We start from the raw sequence: 13,877 nt of genomic DNA on the forward strand, positions 1-13,877 counted from the left end.
ATGACTGAAAATTTTACCTACTATCTATGAAAAAAGAGCAGCCTAACTGTTTATTTGGGTTCCTGTTTTCCCAAGGAAAGCTAAATTCTGCTTTCTATAAACAATTTCATAATACCCTGTTCTTCTCGGTGTCATCTGTGTAGGTGTCCCCACCTTGCAAAATCTCTTAAGTAATTATCTGAGAAGAAAAAGCTTAGAATTTAGGCTCCAATAACATCAACAATAATAATACCTAGCTCTTACATAGCAGTTTTTATCAGTAGATCTCAAAGTGCTTTACAAAGGAGGCTTATAAGCATCACTATCCCCATTTTACAGATGGGGAAACTGAGGCACAGAAAGGTGAAGTAACTTGCCGAAGGTCACCCAGTATTGCATTCAGATCAAGCCCATGCTTTTCCTTGCCCTATTGATTCCTTGCTTGGTTCCATTTTTGCATTAATCAATAGTTAACATATTATATATTACAACCACTGGCTGTGCCCACATTAGCCTAGTTCAGATAAAATTTCCCACTGTTGCTACATCACCAACATCCACTGATTTTGTTTTACTTCAAGTTGAAATAGGAATATCCATTAAAAAAATGTTGTAATGACTACTTAGGATTTATTCTTAATTCATTCTCTCCTGAATTTTTAGACCTACTTCATTGGCCTGGGAAGTAAAGAAGATGTCTCCAGGACGCCATGTAATACCAAGTCCATCAACAGATAGAATCAGTGTAACATCAAATGCTCGAAGAAGTTTAAATTTTGGGTATGAAAACAGATAATAAAGGCACTGAAGGAAAGCTAACTCATTTATTAAAAGGGTTCAGGGTTAACTCGTACATAATTTTCCTTTTGCAGCTAATGTATTGTTTTGGGTGTTATTTGCTAAGCCATATTTGAACCCAAATGTTGATATGTGTGAACATGAGAGAGAAAAATACCCAACACATTGTGTAAACAAAACAAAACCTACAATAGATGACCTAATTTTTTCTTTTATTTAATCAGACATTTTATTCCTCTGCATTCCAATGACCTGATGATAAAAGCAAATCAATCTATTTCATGTTAACTGTTTAATAAGATGAGCAGCCATTTCCTTCTACAAAACAAAGGTCAAAATATATGTAATTAACATTTTAAAATTGCGTGTGTATGCACCTGTGTATGGCAAGCTGAGTGTGCAGGAAGTTAATGTTGATCACTAACAATTAATGTAAAATGAAATTGATTTTGATGAGCAGCAAAATTTATATTAGTCTGAAAGACAGAAAATATTTATAATAAAAATACTAAACCTCTTATTCAATTAAGTGCCAGTATGTGGAGCAAGCACACAAAAATTACATTTAAATTATTTAACTCTATTTCAGGGGAGCATTATCTTCACTAAAGCCCACATTTTGGAAAGCACTTAAGCACAAGCAGTAAGTCCATTCCTATACAGGACATGCTTTAACTCCAGCCCATTGGGACTTACTGCATGTGCTTAAGTGCTGGCTCATATAGGCCTCAATTCAGGAAAGCATTCCTTAACATTTAGAGTATTTATTCCACTGTGGTTCTAATGTTCAGCTGCTTTATATCAAATATTTCTAAATTAGTGTCAGAAGTTATGTTTGATAGAGAAATTTGTTACACTAAGAAGGAGCTATAATATTCAAAAATTAAATATATCTATTTTAAGTATCTATCTGAATATCAAGTAGTCAGTTCTAATTTTCACAAAAAAGAAAACTAGAAAATCCTTGCCACTAAGACCAAACTAATAATTGTAAAACCTCTCAGTTAGTTAGGTAGTACCCATTATGCCTCTGGCATTTAGGGCACCGACAAAGCTCCACTCCTGTTGTTTCTGGCAAGTCTTTCAGTGGTTCCCCAGCTGTGCCCCAGGTTTTTCAGCTCACCTTCCACAGTTCTTCGCCATGTTGTTTTTGGGTGACGTCGTTTTTGCTTGCCTTCAGGTTTCCATCTTATTGCTATTCTGGTGATGGAATCAGTTTCCATCTGAAGCACATGACTAATCCATCTCCAACACCACCTAGTAATGATGGTGCTCATATCTTCTTAGTACTTCTCTGTACCAAATTATTATTGTATAAAGAAATTTGCAGCAAATTCAGCTATTAACTCAGGAGGTGTTTGGTGGCTTATGCCCCAGTCCTGGATTGAGAACTGTGTGGTACTCCTGTGGAGTCCTCAGTGCTGGACTGGGGACTTATTTGTATTGTAGCAGTGTCCTTGGTGTGTAACAGGGTTGAGTGATTGCTGGTCTCTCTGTTCTTGGAACATATCGTGCAGGTCAATGAGCATATGAAGTTGGTATATTACTACTAACTTTTGGGAATGTTGTCCATCTGCTTACATAGAGGATGAAAATGACCAAGATGATAATGGGAGTAAATAAAAGCAATCAAACGAGGAGTGAAAAATGGGGAAATAGCATAAAAGCTCTTTAGACTAACAACCAACATAATAAAACTCTCTAGGAATGTTTTTCACTTAAGTCATTGTTATATATATATATATATATATATATATATGTTCAGCTTTGCTTTTTTTTCCCCTCAAATAATAGTTTTAATTTTGTGTTTCTGGTTTTACCTTGTCACTAGCGCAGAGAGATGGTTGACAATTCCCATAAGTTATTAAGGCAAGACGGCAGCTAATGGAATGCTCTTATTTTGTCACCCTTTAGATATCTACATGCCTTCCTTTCTCTCTTTCTCATTCAGGGTATGTCTACATTGCAGTCAGAGGTGTAACTAGCGTGTGTAGACATATCGGCTTAACTTTGATCCAGCTAGCTCAAATAACCATAGCAGTGAAACCATGGTAGCATGGATGGCAGAAAGTCTTGTACAAACCCGTCTGCGACCCTGGCTATGTACTCGAGTGGCCAGCCCTGACTTCAGCCTAAGCTTTCTTCCCAAGCCTGGCTATTCCATGTCTATGTACCTAGTTCCTTCTGACTAGATGGCTACCTCTATCTCTGTTACAGCCTGTGGAGTTAAGAAATCACACCTGTTACAAGGAATCAGCAGGTGCAGCTGTGTTATATAAGATTGTGCTAAAAAAAGTCAGTCAAAAGGAAGATCCCTGCATCCATATAGACTTTTAAGATCAGAAGGGACCATCATCATCTTCTAATCTGACCTTCTGCACATCGCATTTTAGTGAACCCACAATCCAGGTCAACCCCTTCTGTGTCTGACTAGGAGTTGGGAGGTTTGGGGGGAACCAGGGCCCACCCTCTACTCCGGGTTCCAGCCTGGGGCCCTGTGGGTTGCAGCTGTCTAGAATGCCTCCTGGAACAGTTGTGCAAGAGCTACAACTCCCTGGGCTACTTCCCCATGGTCTCCTCCCAACACCTTCTTTAGCCTCACCGTAGGACCTTCCTCTTGGTGTCCGATAATGCTTGTACTCCTCAGTCCTCCAACAGTATGTGTTCTCATTCTCAGCTCTTAGTGCCTCTTGCTCCCAGCTCCTCACACACATGCCACAAACTGAAGTAAGGTCTTTTTTAAACTCAGGTGCCTTGATTAGCCAGCCTTAATTGATTCTAGAAGCTTCTTGATTGGCTGCAGGTGTTCTAATCAACCTGTCTCTCTTAATTGTTTCCAGAAAGTTCCTGATTGTTCTGGAACCTTCCATGTTACCTTACCCAGGGAAAAGGGACCTACTCAACCTGGGGCTAATATATCTGCCTTCTATCACTGTCCTGTAGCCATCTGGCCCGACCCTGTCACGTATCCCCCTTGCCCTGCTCAACACCATGGGGTTGGGCAACTTGGGACGTCAGGCAGTGTACTCGTGACAAGCTATCTGCATTGCCATGGTGGCTTCCAGCCCGGTGTTTTATGGTGAACTGGAAAGGTTGTAGGGACAGGAACCATCTGGTCACCCTTGCATTCTTCTTTTTATTTCGATGCATCCACTGGGGGGGTGCATGGTTGGTCACAAGGGTAAACCTTCATCCCAGAAGATAATAATGTAGTGTTTCTATGGCCCATTTCACAGCTAGGCACTCTCTTTCAACCACGGCATACTTCTGCTCTGTCGGGAGGAGTTTCCTGCTGTGGTAGAGGATTGGGTGTTCTTCATGTCCGACCATCTGCAATAGGACAGCTCCCAATCCTACTTCAGATGCATCTGTTCGTAAAATGAATTCTTTGTTGAAGTCTGGGGCTATAAGCATGGGGTTACTGCAGAGGGCTGTCCACAGATCCATGAATGCTTTCTCTGGGTATCTGTCCACTTCACCATATCTGGATGCCGGGCTTTTATCAGGTCTATCAGGGGACTTGCTCTGGTAGCAAAATGGGGAATAAATCTTCGGTAGTACCTCACCGCACCCAGGAATGCCCGGACTTGCTTTTTCCGATTCGGCTGGGGCCAATTTTGGATTGCCTCTAGTTTGTTTAGTTGGGGCTTGACCATGCCCCTTCCTATAATGTAGCCAAGGTATTTAGGCTCAGCTAGCCCTATAGCACACTTGGCTGGGTTGGCTGTGAGGCCAGCCTGTTTTAGTGTGTCCAGAACCGCTTCCACCTTTTCTAAGTGGATTTTCCAGTCGGGGGTGTGAATAATCACATCATCCAGGTATGCCGCTGCATAACTGGTATGGGGCCATAGGAGCTTGTCCATAAGACGCTGGAAGGTGGCAGGTGCCCCATGCAGTCCAAAAGGAAAAAACGTATATTGGAACAGACCCTTTGGGGTAGAGAGTGCCGTCTTTTCTTTTGCATCTTTGGCAAGGGGAATCTGCCAGTATTCCTTTGTTATATCAAGGGTGGTCAAAAATCTGGCATTGCCCAGGCGGTCAACTAACTCACTGATATGGGGTATGCATCGAATTTGGATATCTCATTCAGCCGGCGAAAGTCATTACAAAACCTAGTGGTGCCATCGGGTTTGGGCACCAACACAGTCGGGCTTGACCACTGTCTGTGGGACTCTTCAATGACTCTCAGCTCCAACATCCTTTTTACCTCTGCCTTGATCTCCTCCCTTTTTGCCGCTGGGACCTGATAGGGCCTTAAAGTTACCTTTGCCCCAGGGCCTGTGATAATATGGTGATATGCTTCGGTGGTCCGACCTGGTTTGGTCGAAAACACCTCCTGGTATCGGTTGATAATCTCAGTTACCTCCTTCTTCTGGTTTGGTGTCAGATTAGTGGATATCCTGATATGCTCCTGCATGTTATTTCCCTGGATTGGGGTCTCTTGGGCCACTACACAAGCCTCTTGTTGGTGCCAAGGCTTTAAGAGATTAATGTGATAAATTTGTTCTTGTTTCTGGCGTCCTGGTTGCCACACCTTGTAAGTTACTTCCGCCACGGGTTCAACCACCTCATAGGGCCCCTGCCATTGGGCCAGAAGCTTGCTTTCTGCCCTGGGTACCAACTCCATCACCCGATCCCCTGGTTGGAACTGGTGGACTTTTGCCTGGCAATTGTAATGGGTTCACTGGGCCTCCTGTGCCTTTTCCAAATGTTCACGTAAAATAGGGGTGACCTGGGCTGTCCGTTCTCGCATCTGCAACACATGGTCAATTATATTTCTCCCCTCATTGGGTTCCTTTTCCCAGATTTCTTTTGCGATATCTAGTATGCCACGGGGGTGGTGTCCGTATAATAATTCAAAGGGGGGAAAACCCAGTTGAGGGCTGAGGTACCTCCCAGATTGCAAACATAAGGTAGGGTAGTAGGGTGTCCCAATCCTTCCCGTCCCGACTTACCACTTTCCATATCATTGCCTTGAGAGTTCGGTTAAACCTTTCTACCAGCCCATCGGTCTGCGGATGATAGACTGAAGTCCTCAGGATATGTATATGGAGCAGTGTACAGAGGTCCTTCATTAGCTTAGACATAAATGGAGTACCTTGGTCGGTTAATATCTCCTTTGGTAACCCCACTCGGGCAAAGATCGCCACCAACTCTTTAGCTATCATTTTAGAGGCCGTGTTCCGCAGGGGGATGGCTTCCGGGTAGTGAGTAGCATAATCCAGAAAGACAAGTATATATTGGTGGCCCTGGGCTGTCTTCAGGGGTTGCACAAGGTCCATTGCTATTCGCTTGAAGGGGACCTCTATGATGGGAAGGGGTACTAAAGGTGCCCTCAAGTGGGGACGGGGACTGTGCAGCTGACACTCCGGGCAGGACACACAGTACCTCCGCACTTCTTCATGTACTCTGGGCCAGAAGAATCGTCGCAGGACCTGTACCAGGGTCTTCTCTATCCCCAAATGCCCCCCAAAAAGATGACTATGGGCAAGACTTAATACAGCGTTCTGGTGTTTTTCAGGTACTAGGATCTGCTGTACCTTCTGCCCCCCTACTGGTGCAACCCGGTATAAGAGATTCTTCTTCATTATGAAGTACGGTCCTGGTCCCTGGGTTTTCCCTTCCATGGGGACCCCATCTATTTCGGTCACCTCCTTCCTAATGTTGTCGTACCTTGGGTCTTCAGCCTGGTCCCATCCAAAATTTCCTCTCCAAGGGCTAATCTGCCGGAGATCTAGGGGGCCAGTCCCTGTCGCCTCTACTGGTTTAGAGTCGTTAGGGTGTGAGTGAGACTCGGGTGCTTCTCCCTCCTGGGTGGCCTCCTTTTCAGCTGCTCGGGTCCGCCTACCTACGAGAGTGAACCTCCGGCTTTGGGCCATTATTCGGGTTCCCAAGGCCTTAGTTACCCTCCTTTCCCTTTTCGATTTTCTACCCTCTCTGGGAGTGGAGAACAAATCTGGAGATATTTCAGAGAAGATTGGGGGTTGACAGTCTACTGTGGATGCCTCACTGACTTCAGGGTTTGCCCCTTTCTCTAATTCCCCTACCAGGAGTAAGTCTTCAAACCCTCGGAAGTTCCTACCTATGAGCACTGGGTATGGGAGTATGACACATGCTGCTATCTCAGTATTATTCCCTGAATCTTGATTTTTACTGGGATGGTGGGGTAATAACCAGCTGTCCCATGGATGCATGTTATCCCTGTATGCTTAGCCCACAGCAGCTGACTATACTTCACGAGCTTCCCTGAGACAAGATGATAGCACTCCCCGAATCAACCAGTGCCGTGGTCTCTACCCTATTTAGCTTCGCTGGTCTGGTGTACATATGTGGGGTTAGTGAGACCCCCACAAGGTGGATTAGGGAGCATGGGTCTGCCCAGTTCCCCAGGTTACACTGCATAGGCTCCTCAGCATTGGGACACTGTGCAGCTATGTGTCCCCACTCCCCGCAGGTGTAACATCTGTATGAAGCCCTAGGCGCTCCTCGGTCTCTTGGTTTGGGCGGTATAACATCACGATCCTCTTCCCCCTCAGTGCTCCGACTCTGTGGCTTCTCGTGGGTCTTCAGCCCCTCTCTTTTTCCACCTGGGCTCTCCTAGTGGCACAGTCACCAGAGCTCTAGGGCTTGGTGCTGCTAGTTTAACCCGGGGTGCTTCTTCCTTAACTGGTCGAGTCAGCTCCCTCGCCGTCCTTCGCTTTTCTACCATCTGTGACCATAGGTGGAGAGTTCGTTCTGGCTTACCTAGGCGCGAAGGTCTAGTGGTAGACCTCTCGATGACCAGAACCTCTAGTATCTCCTCTGGACTCCGGGACTCAGTTCGTAACCACTTTTGTGCGAGATGGATGAGGTCATATAACTGGGACTGTGGAGTTTTGTTTTCCTGGTATCTCCACTCATGATATCGCTGGGCCCACACTGCGGTCGTTACCCCAGATCTGGCCAGGATCTCTGCTTTCAGCTGGGGGTATTCTGCCGCAGCCTCTTCAGGCAAATCATAGTAGGCCTTCTGGACCTCCCCAAACAGGAAGGGAGTGAGGATGCCAGATCACTGTTCTTGGGGCCAAGCCTCCCGCAGGGCTGTCCTCTCAAAGGCCAGGAGGTATTCCTCTACATCATCCTCCCCGCATCATTTTCTGCAGCCAGTTGCGGGCCTGCATGATCTGCATCCCATCATGGCCGCGGTTCAGCTCTGTAAGGGCCCTTACCTGGTTTACCAGTTGCCGCAACGTAGCCCGGTCTTGAGCAGCCTGGTCCATCAGCAAGCGATTAGTCTCTTGCTGCAGCCGCACTGTCTCCTGTTGGGTGGCTGCCTGGTCACGGGTAGCCTCCTGCTGGGCAGCCGTGGCTTGTATCAGTGCCCGCACTATGTCCTCCATTGTGGTGGGGAAAAAAATTTAAAAAAAAAAAAAGGGGGAGAGGGTTTATACAACACCCTCCTTCTTCTGCCACGCTGTGTACACCAGATCCCACTCCTGACACCAGTTGTGACAAAGTTCCTTCTCTACCTTGGTGGGTCTTGCATTTATTGGCGGATTTGCTCGCCTTGGAGCTTCACGGCAGCCCTCAGTTTGGCCGTTTTCATGAACCCACAGTCCAGGTCAACTCCTCCTGTGTCTGACCAGGAGTTGAGAGGTTTGGGGGGAGGAACCTGGGCCTGCCCTCTACTCTGGGTTCCAGCCCAGGGCCCTGTGGAATGCAGCTGTCTAGAGTGCCTACTGGAACAGCTGTACAACAGCTACAACTTCCTGGGCTACTTCCCCATGGTCTCCTCCCAACACCTTCTTTAGCCTCACCATAGGACCTTCCTCCTGGTATCTGATAATGCTTGTACTCTTCAATCCTCCAACAGTATGTGTTCCCACTCTCAGCTCCTAGTGTCTCTTGCTCCCTGCTCCTCACATGCACGCCACAAACTGAAGTGAGCTCCCTTTTAAACTCAGGTGCCCTGATTAGCCTGCCTTAACTGATTCTAGCAGCTTCTTGATTGGCTGCAGGTGTTCTAATCAGCCTGTCTCTCTTAATTGTTTCCAGAAAGTTCCTGATTGTTCTGGTACCTTTCCTGTTACCTTACCCAGGGAAAAGGGTCCTACTCAACCTGGGGCTAATATATCTGCCTTCTATCACTGTCCTGGAGCCTATTGTGTATATTCTATATTTATAGCAGAAGCCCATAACACAGCAGTCTGTGCTTGGCTAAGCTCATAGCCCTTTCTACACAAGGCATCGTGGATTCTTGGGCAGAGAACAGGGAGACCTCTTTGCGGGCATTGTGCAATTGGCTACTTGGTGCTCCCCAAACACTTCTTTACTGCCTTACAAACTTGATGTCTTTCCATCAAAGGATGCCGCATTTGGGAACCATGTTCTCTAATCACCAAAGTGCTGAGTTCTTTCCTCAGTTATTAGTTCCCTTTTAATTTTTAATTTAATAGTTTGTTTGAGACTTTGGCTTCTTGTTGAATTAAAGTTCCACTGCTGTCTGTGTATGGAGAAAGTGTAAACAGTCTGACTCTGGGCCTTTGTACCTACAGCACTACTTGCTTCTTCTCTCTGAAATTATTTTGTATAATAGGGAATGCTAAACAGTACTCATTCATCTGAGCCATTGGTAAGCTAGGATCCAAAAAGAATGTTTTTTTAATCTGCTAGTTCTTTTCTGTGTCCTGGTTTCCACTGTTGCTGTCACTCACCCTTTAAGTCAGTGAGAAAAGTTTTGTATGTTTTTTCCAAGTTAAATATCAAGAAGATTTTCCACACTGGAAATTGTGTAAGTATAGAAAGAGAGATGGAGGCAAGAATAAGAGCTTTCTATTGGTTGCCAACAGGTGCCATTTTTTTAGAGCCACCCTCTTTAATCTAAGGTTTCAGAGTAGCAGCCGTGTTAGTCTGTATGCGCAAAAAGAAAAGGAGTACGTGTGGCACCTTAGAGACTAATCAATTTATTTGAGCATAAGCTTTCGTGAGCTACAGCTCACTTCATCGGATAAATACAGTGGGGAGATTTATATACACAGAGAACATGAAACAATGGGTGTTACCATACACACTGTAACGAGAGTGCTCAGGTAAGGTGTGATAAAGTGAGCTGTAGCTCACGAAAGCTTATGCTCAAATAAATTTGTTAGTCTCTAAGGTGCCACAAGTCCTCCTTTTCTTTTTCCTTTAATCTAAGCCACCAAAAGCCAAAACAAAAGAAATGAACAGGTAAGAAATTCTCCGATAAACTGTTCCATTATTTGATCAGAAAGTGTTACATCTATGAATTATTTTTTTACTTAGGAATCCATCTGTGACCATTGCTACCACTCGTCTGGCTCCTTCAGGTGTAAGTTGGGCTGATAAGGTGAAAGCTAACCATGGAGCTAAAGCTGCCACTCCAGAGCTAGCAACTACACAAACCTGCATGCCAACACCAGTGCAGAAGTCATCACGGAGAAATGGCAAGTGTCTTTCAGTGAGCTATTATCTAAAATTATTGTTATGGCCCAGCTATTGAAAAGTTAGTTCAATGTGAGATGAATTATTTCATAACAAAAATAAATCGTCAAAATCACAACTTTGTTGTTAGAGTACACCAATTTAGTTTTACATAAAATAACAGTAAAATTAAATTAATGATCAAAATGTAGGTTCTTCCAGCATTGCTTTTTCAATGCTGCTGTTGAAGTTGAGGAAGATTTCCCTCAGTAAATGTGTTTTTTCAAGTGCTGATAACTTTGCATTGACTAGTAACCTACCTGACACCTCATATAGGAAAAAAAACTGTGACTAAACTTTTGGTTTAATGAAACTACTATTTACCTTTCTTTAAAACACCTTCAGAGGTTTGTTTTCTAAACTGCTTCATGGACATCAGGGATCACAACTTAAAAGCAAAAAGTGTTTTGATTCTCAGGTTCAGAAACGTACAAATGGCCCCGAAAGAATAATCTTTGATATTTTCCAAAAGAGCTTGAAGATGTGTGTCCACAGAGACTCACGCACTAGACCTATGCTAAAGAAGTGATAATGGATGGCTTGTTCTTTCTCTGAAGAGTTGCCACACTATATTGTAGTTCCTTTCCCTTTGTTTAAAGAGTGTCCTTGGAGAAGCTTTTAATTCACAGCCTTTTGCTCTAGAAAAGATCGTTTCACTGGAAATAGTAAAAAAAAAACAGACAAAAACTTTGCCTTTTGCTTTATGAACTTTCTCTCTCTCTCTCTCTCTCTCTCTCTGCCAGCATATATTGGGGCCTTGGAGTTTTCTCCAAAGATTGTTTTCCCCATTTATCTTTTAATTTATTGACCCAGTTTTCCTTATGCAAACACAGCGTTGAGATAGAGGAAGTGGATATCCCTCCCCCCCCCAAATAATTTAGAATCCCATTTCTAAGATATATAGTATCTTAAAGAAAAACTACTAGAAAAGAAAGACATGCACTTAGTGTTGGTAGTAAAAATTATGCACCTTATATAGATCTGTACATTTCCATGGTGTTTTACAAAGGTCAAACGTGTTTACAGCCTCAAAGTATCTTACAATTTAAATTAATTCAGTTTTGTAACTGCAGTTTCATATGGTCAGAAAAGAACAGTCGAAAGCTTACTCATTTCTTGTCTCACATCCATTTTGTCCTGCTATTTTATTAGTCTATCTCCCTGAGCATCATTTTAAAATTACCTCCTGTCTCTAGTGTCACTTCTACTCAACAGTTTTTTTGTTTTTGGTCTAGCATTTTTATGTATTCTTGACATCATATGTATAAAATGGAAAACTGATAAATTGCAGCTACGACATGACAGGACTCCAGTGTGGCATATGATTTATTTCAGTGATATATGTGATTTTCATATAAAAATAAAATTAATTAATGTATAGGAGAAGTGAGGAGCAGCAGATATCACCAGCTTTTTTTTTGGACATATATGAACTATACCTCATACAGTAGCTGAAGAAGTCTGATTTATGCCCAGGAGACTGAGCATTCTGACCCATATTAGAGCTGCAGTACTTTGAGACTGCTGTGAAAAATGGAAAACTTTGAAGGAAATCATCTCAAACTACAAGTTTTAAATGAAATGTGTCTGTTTTAAAACACTTTACAGATTCTTTACTGTCATGAGGTGCCATCTCCTGAGGAACAAAATAAAGGAAAACTACACTCAGCATAAGAATATTTACATGCTGGAAGGGAGAGAAGTGCAGTCTGTTGCTGCTTGATCTAGTATATGCCAACTTTTGAGTTGCATACTGGAAAAGGTTCCTATAAGATGATGAATCTATTCAGATTGTAAACTCCTTGGTTAGGGACTGCGTTTATACCATGCCAAACATTATGGGTTCTGTATGATTGTGGTCTCTAGACACTACCGCATTACAAATAATAGACTGAAGAGTTTGGTGGTGAGCAGACAGTAAGATAGGAATTCCTATCTAAGGAATAGGAAAAGGGGCTATAAATTCCGACCTTTCTGAGAGCCCACTACTGGAGGAAATACAATGATTTTCAAAGCTTGGTCTGTTTGTGAGAATTGTGTATTTTTTTTGTTTCCAATTGTACATTTTTGTAACTAAAAATTGAATGTTTTTGGAAATCAGCTACTACTTGTGCTTGAAGTGTACCACCACTGCTTCGTATCTACCTGTTACTGACAGCATCTTTGATTACAACTCTTTCAGCTTTAATAAAGATCTAATTTATTTCTCATTATCTCGGCAAAAAGAAAACGCATCTATCATACCTCCCCATCTCAGTGGATTCCCATTCTTGGGTGCATCCTTTCAGGATGTGATTCTTTGCTTCCATAACTTCAAATTTCTGGGTCGTTGAAGCACCTGTCATACATCTATTAAAAAAATACCACAGTAATTGTATAGTAGAAGCGAGGCTGAAGGAACTTGTTAAAGAGCACTTTTCATTCCTCAGCACATCAATTCACAGAAGCATAAGCAAAGGACACTGTGTCTGAAAGGGGAGGAGTGATGAAAGACAAGCCATGCAAAAGGATATTTATTTTGTCCTGATAAAAGTGACAGGCTGTTCTCTCAAAGAAACACACATTAAATAAAAGGTTGATAATAGAAAGAACGGGTTTACAGCTATCATTTGAATTGCTTCTTGTAGCCTGCAACTAAATGAGAATATGTTTAAATGTTGTGTTTAAGTTTGAATTAGCTTCTTCTCTATAGTTCCTAAAACAGATGCAGCTGACTTAGATTTGGCTATTAATGTTGCAGAACAGATGCTGGCTGAACATCCCAGGAGACGGAAGAAATTCTTACTTCATAGGAGCAAGAAAAGAGGTGGGACTATCTTGTTCAGAGAAATCCACGGTCTTAAAAAGAAGCTCAAGAGGGGCTGTAGACTCTTCCTATAGCAGTGGCATATGAGTACCATGCTTGTACAGAAAACACTTTGTGCTTAAGACTTAAGCACAAAGTACCAGGGAATGGTTACTTCTTGTTACACTACCTAAATTTTGATTCTTCTATTGGTGCACTAGCTCATGCTGAGTACAGTTTGTACTCAGTACAGTTACTCAGTATTGTACTGAGTACGCTCATTGTTGAAATACTTGAGAGGATTTGTACCCTGCATCTTAGTTTTATTGGACCATCTAAAGGGCCCTGCTCTGTCACTGATATTGCTGAGCCACTGAACAGTCTCTGAGTCCTCTTGGGGCAAACTTGTAGGTGTATCGATGAGGATTTGGGTTTCCTCTTGCTTTTTCTAGGGCACTTCACAGTCTTAATCCATATCAGGATTTTTCATCAACAACCTGTGTCTTCAACACTTCAGGGTTTCAAGCCCTGTTTACTCCCCTCACCCAATCTTTCCATCTGTGAACTTTGGCTCAGCATGCTATCACTGCATGTCACAGGGTGCACCTGTCACCACTGGGCTGATGTCTCCTCCTGGTCACTCTGAGGATTAGCTCTTGAGGCCGACACTCCCATCCACAGATTGCACACCATCACTCCGATTCTGGTCTCCAGCTCCTCTCTGTCCAGGACCCTCAGTATCTCCTTCGTGACTTAGGCCTCTGGCTAGGTCACTCAGCATTCCCCCTTCCGGGGTTCAGTCCATCAGCAGTCCTAGGCAGCCTCCCATTCACTG

At 43.4% G+C, this 13,877-nt stretch overlaps 1 protein-coding gene across 6 annotated transcripts in view; it reads left to right on the forward strand.

Annotated features, from left to right (window-relative positions):
- The window catches only part of SCAPER (S-phase cyclin A associated protein in the ER), a 345,099-nt gene that overhangs the window by 76,098 nt on the left and 255,124 nt on the right, over positions 1–13,877 (forward strand). For all 6 annotated transcript variants that reach the window (XM_073303508.2, XM_073303509.2, XM_073303513.2 and 3 more), the window contains 3 exons: positions 643–759; positions 10,060–10,220; positions 12,998–13,063. In XM_073303508.2, the coding sequence (XP_073159609.1) occupies positions 643–759; positions 10,060–10,220; positions 12,998–13,063 (344 nt within the window). The remainder of the gene's footprint in view (positions 1–642; positions 760–10,059; positions 10,221–12,997; positions 13,064–13,877) is intronic.

This window comes from Lepidochelys kempii, chromosome 10 (assembly GCF_965140285.1).
Source record: "Lepidochelys kempii isolate rLepKem1 chromosome 10, rLepKem1.hap1, whole genome shotgun sequence".
Taxonomy (NCBI): Eukaryota; Metazoa; Chordata; order Testudines; family Cheloniidae; genus Lepidochelys; species Lepidochelys kempii.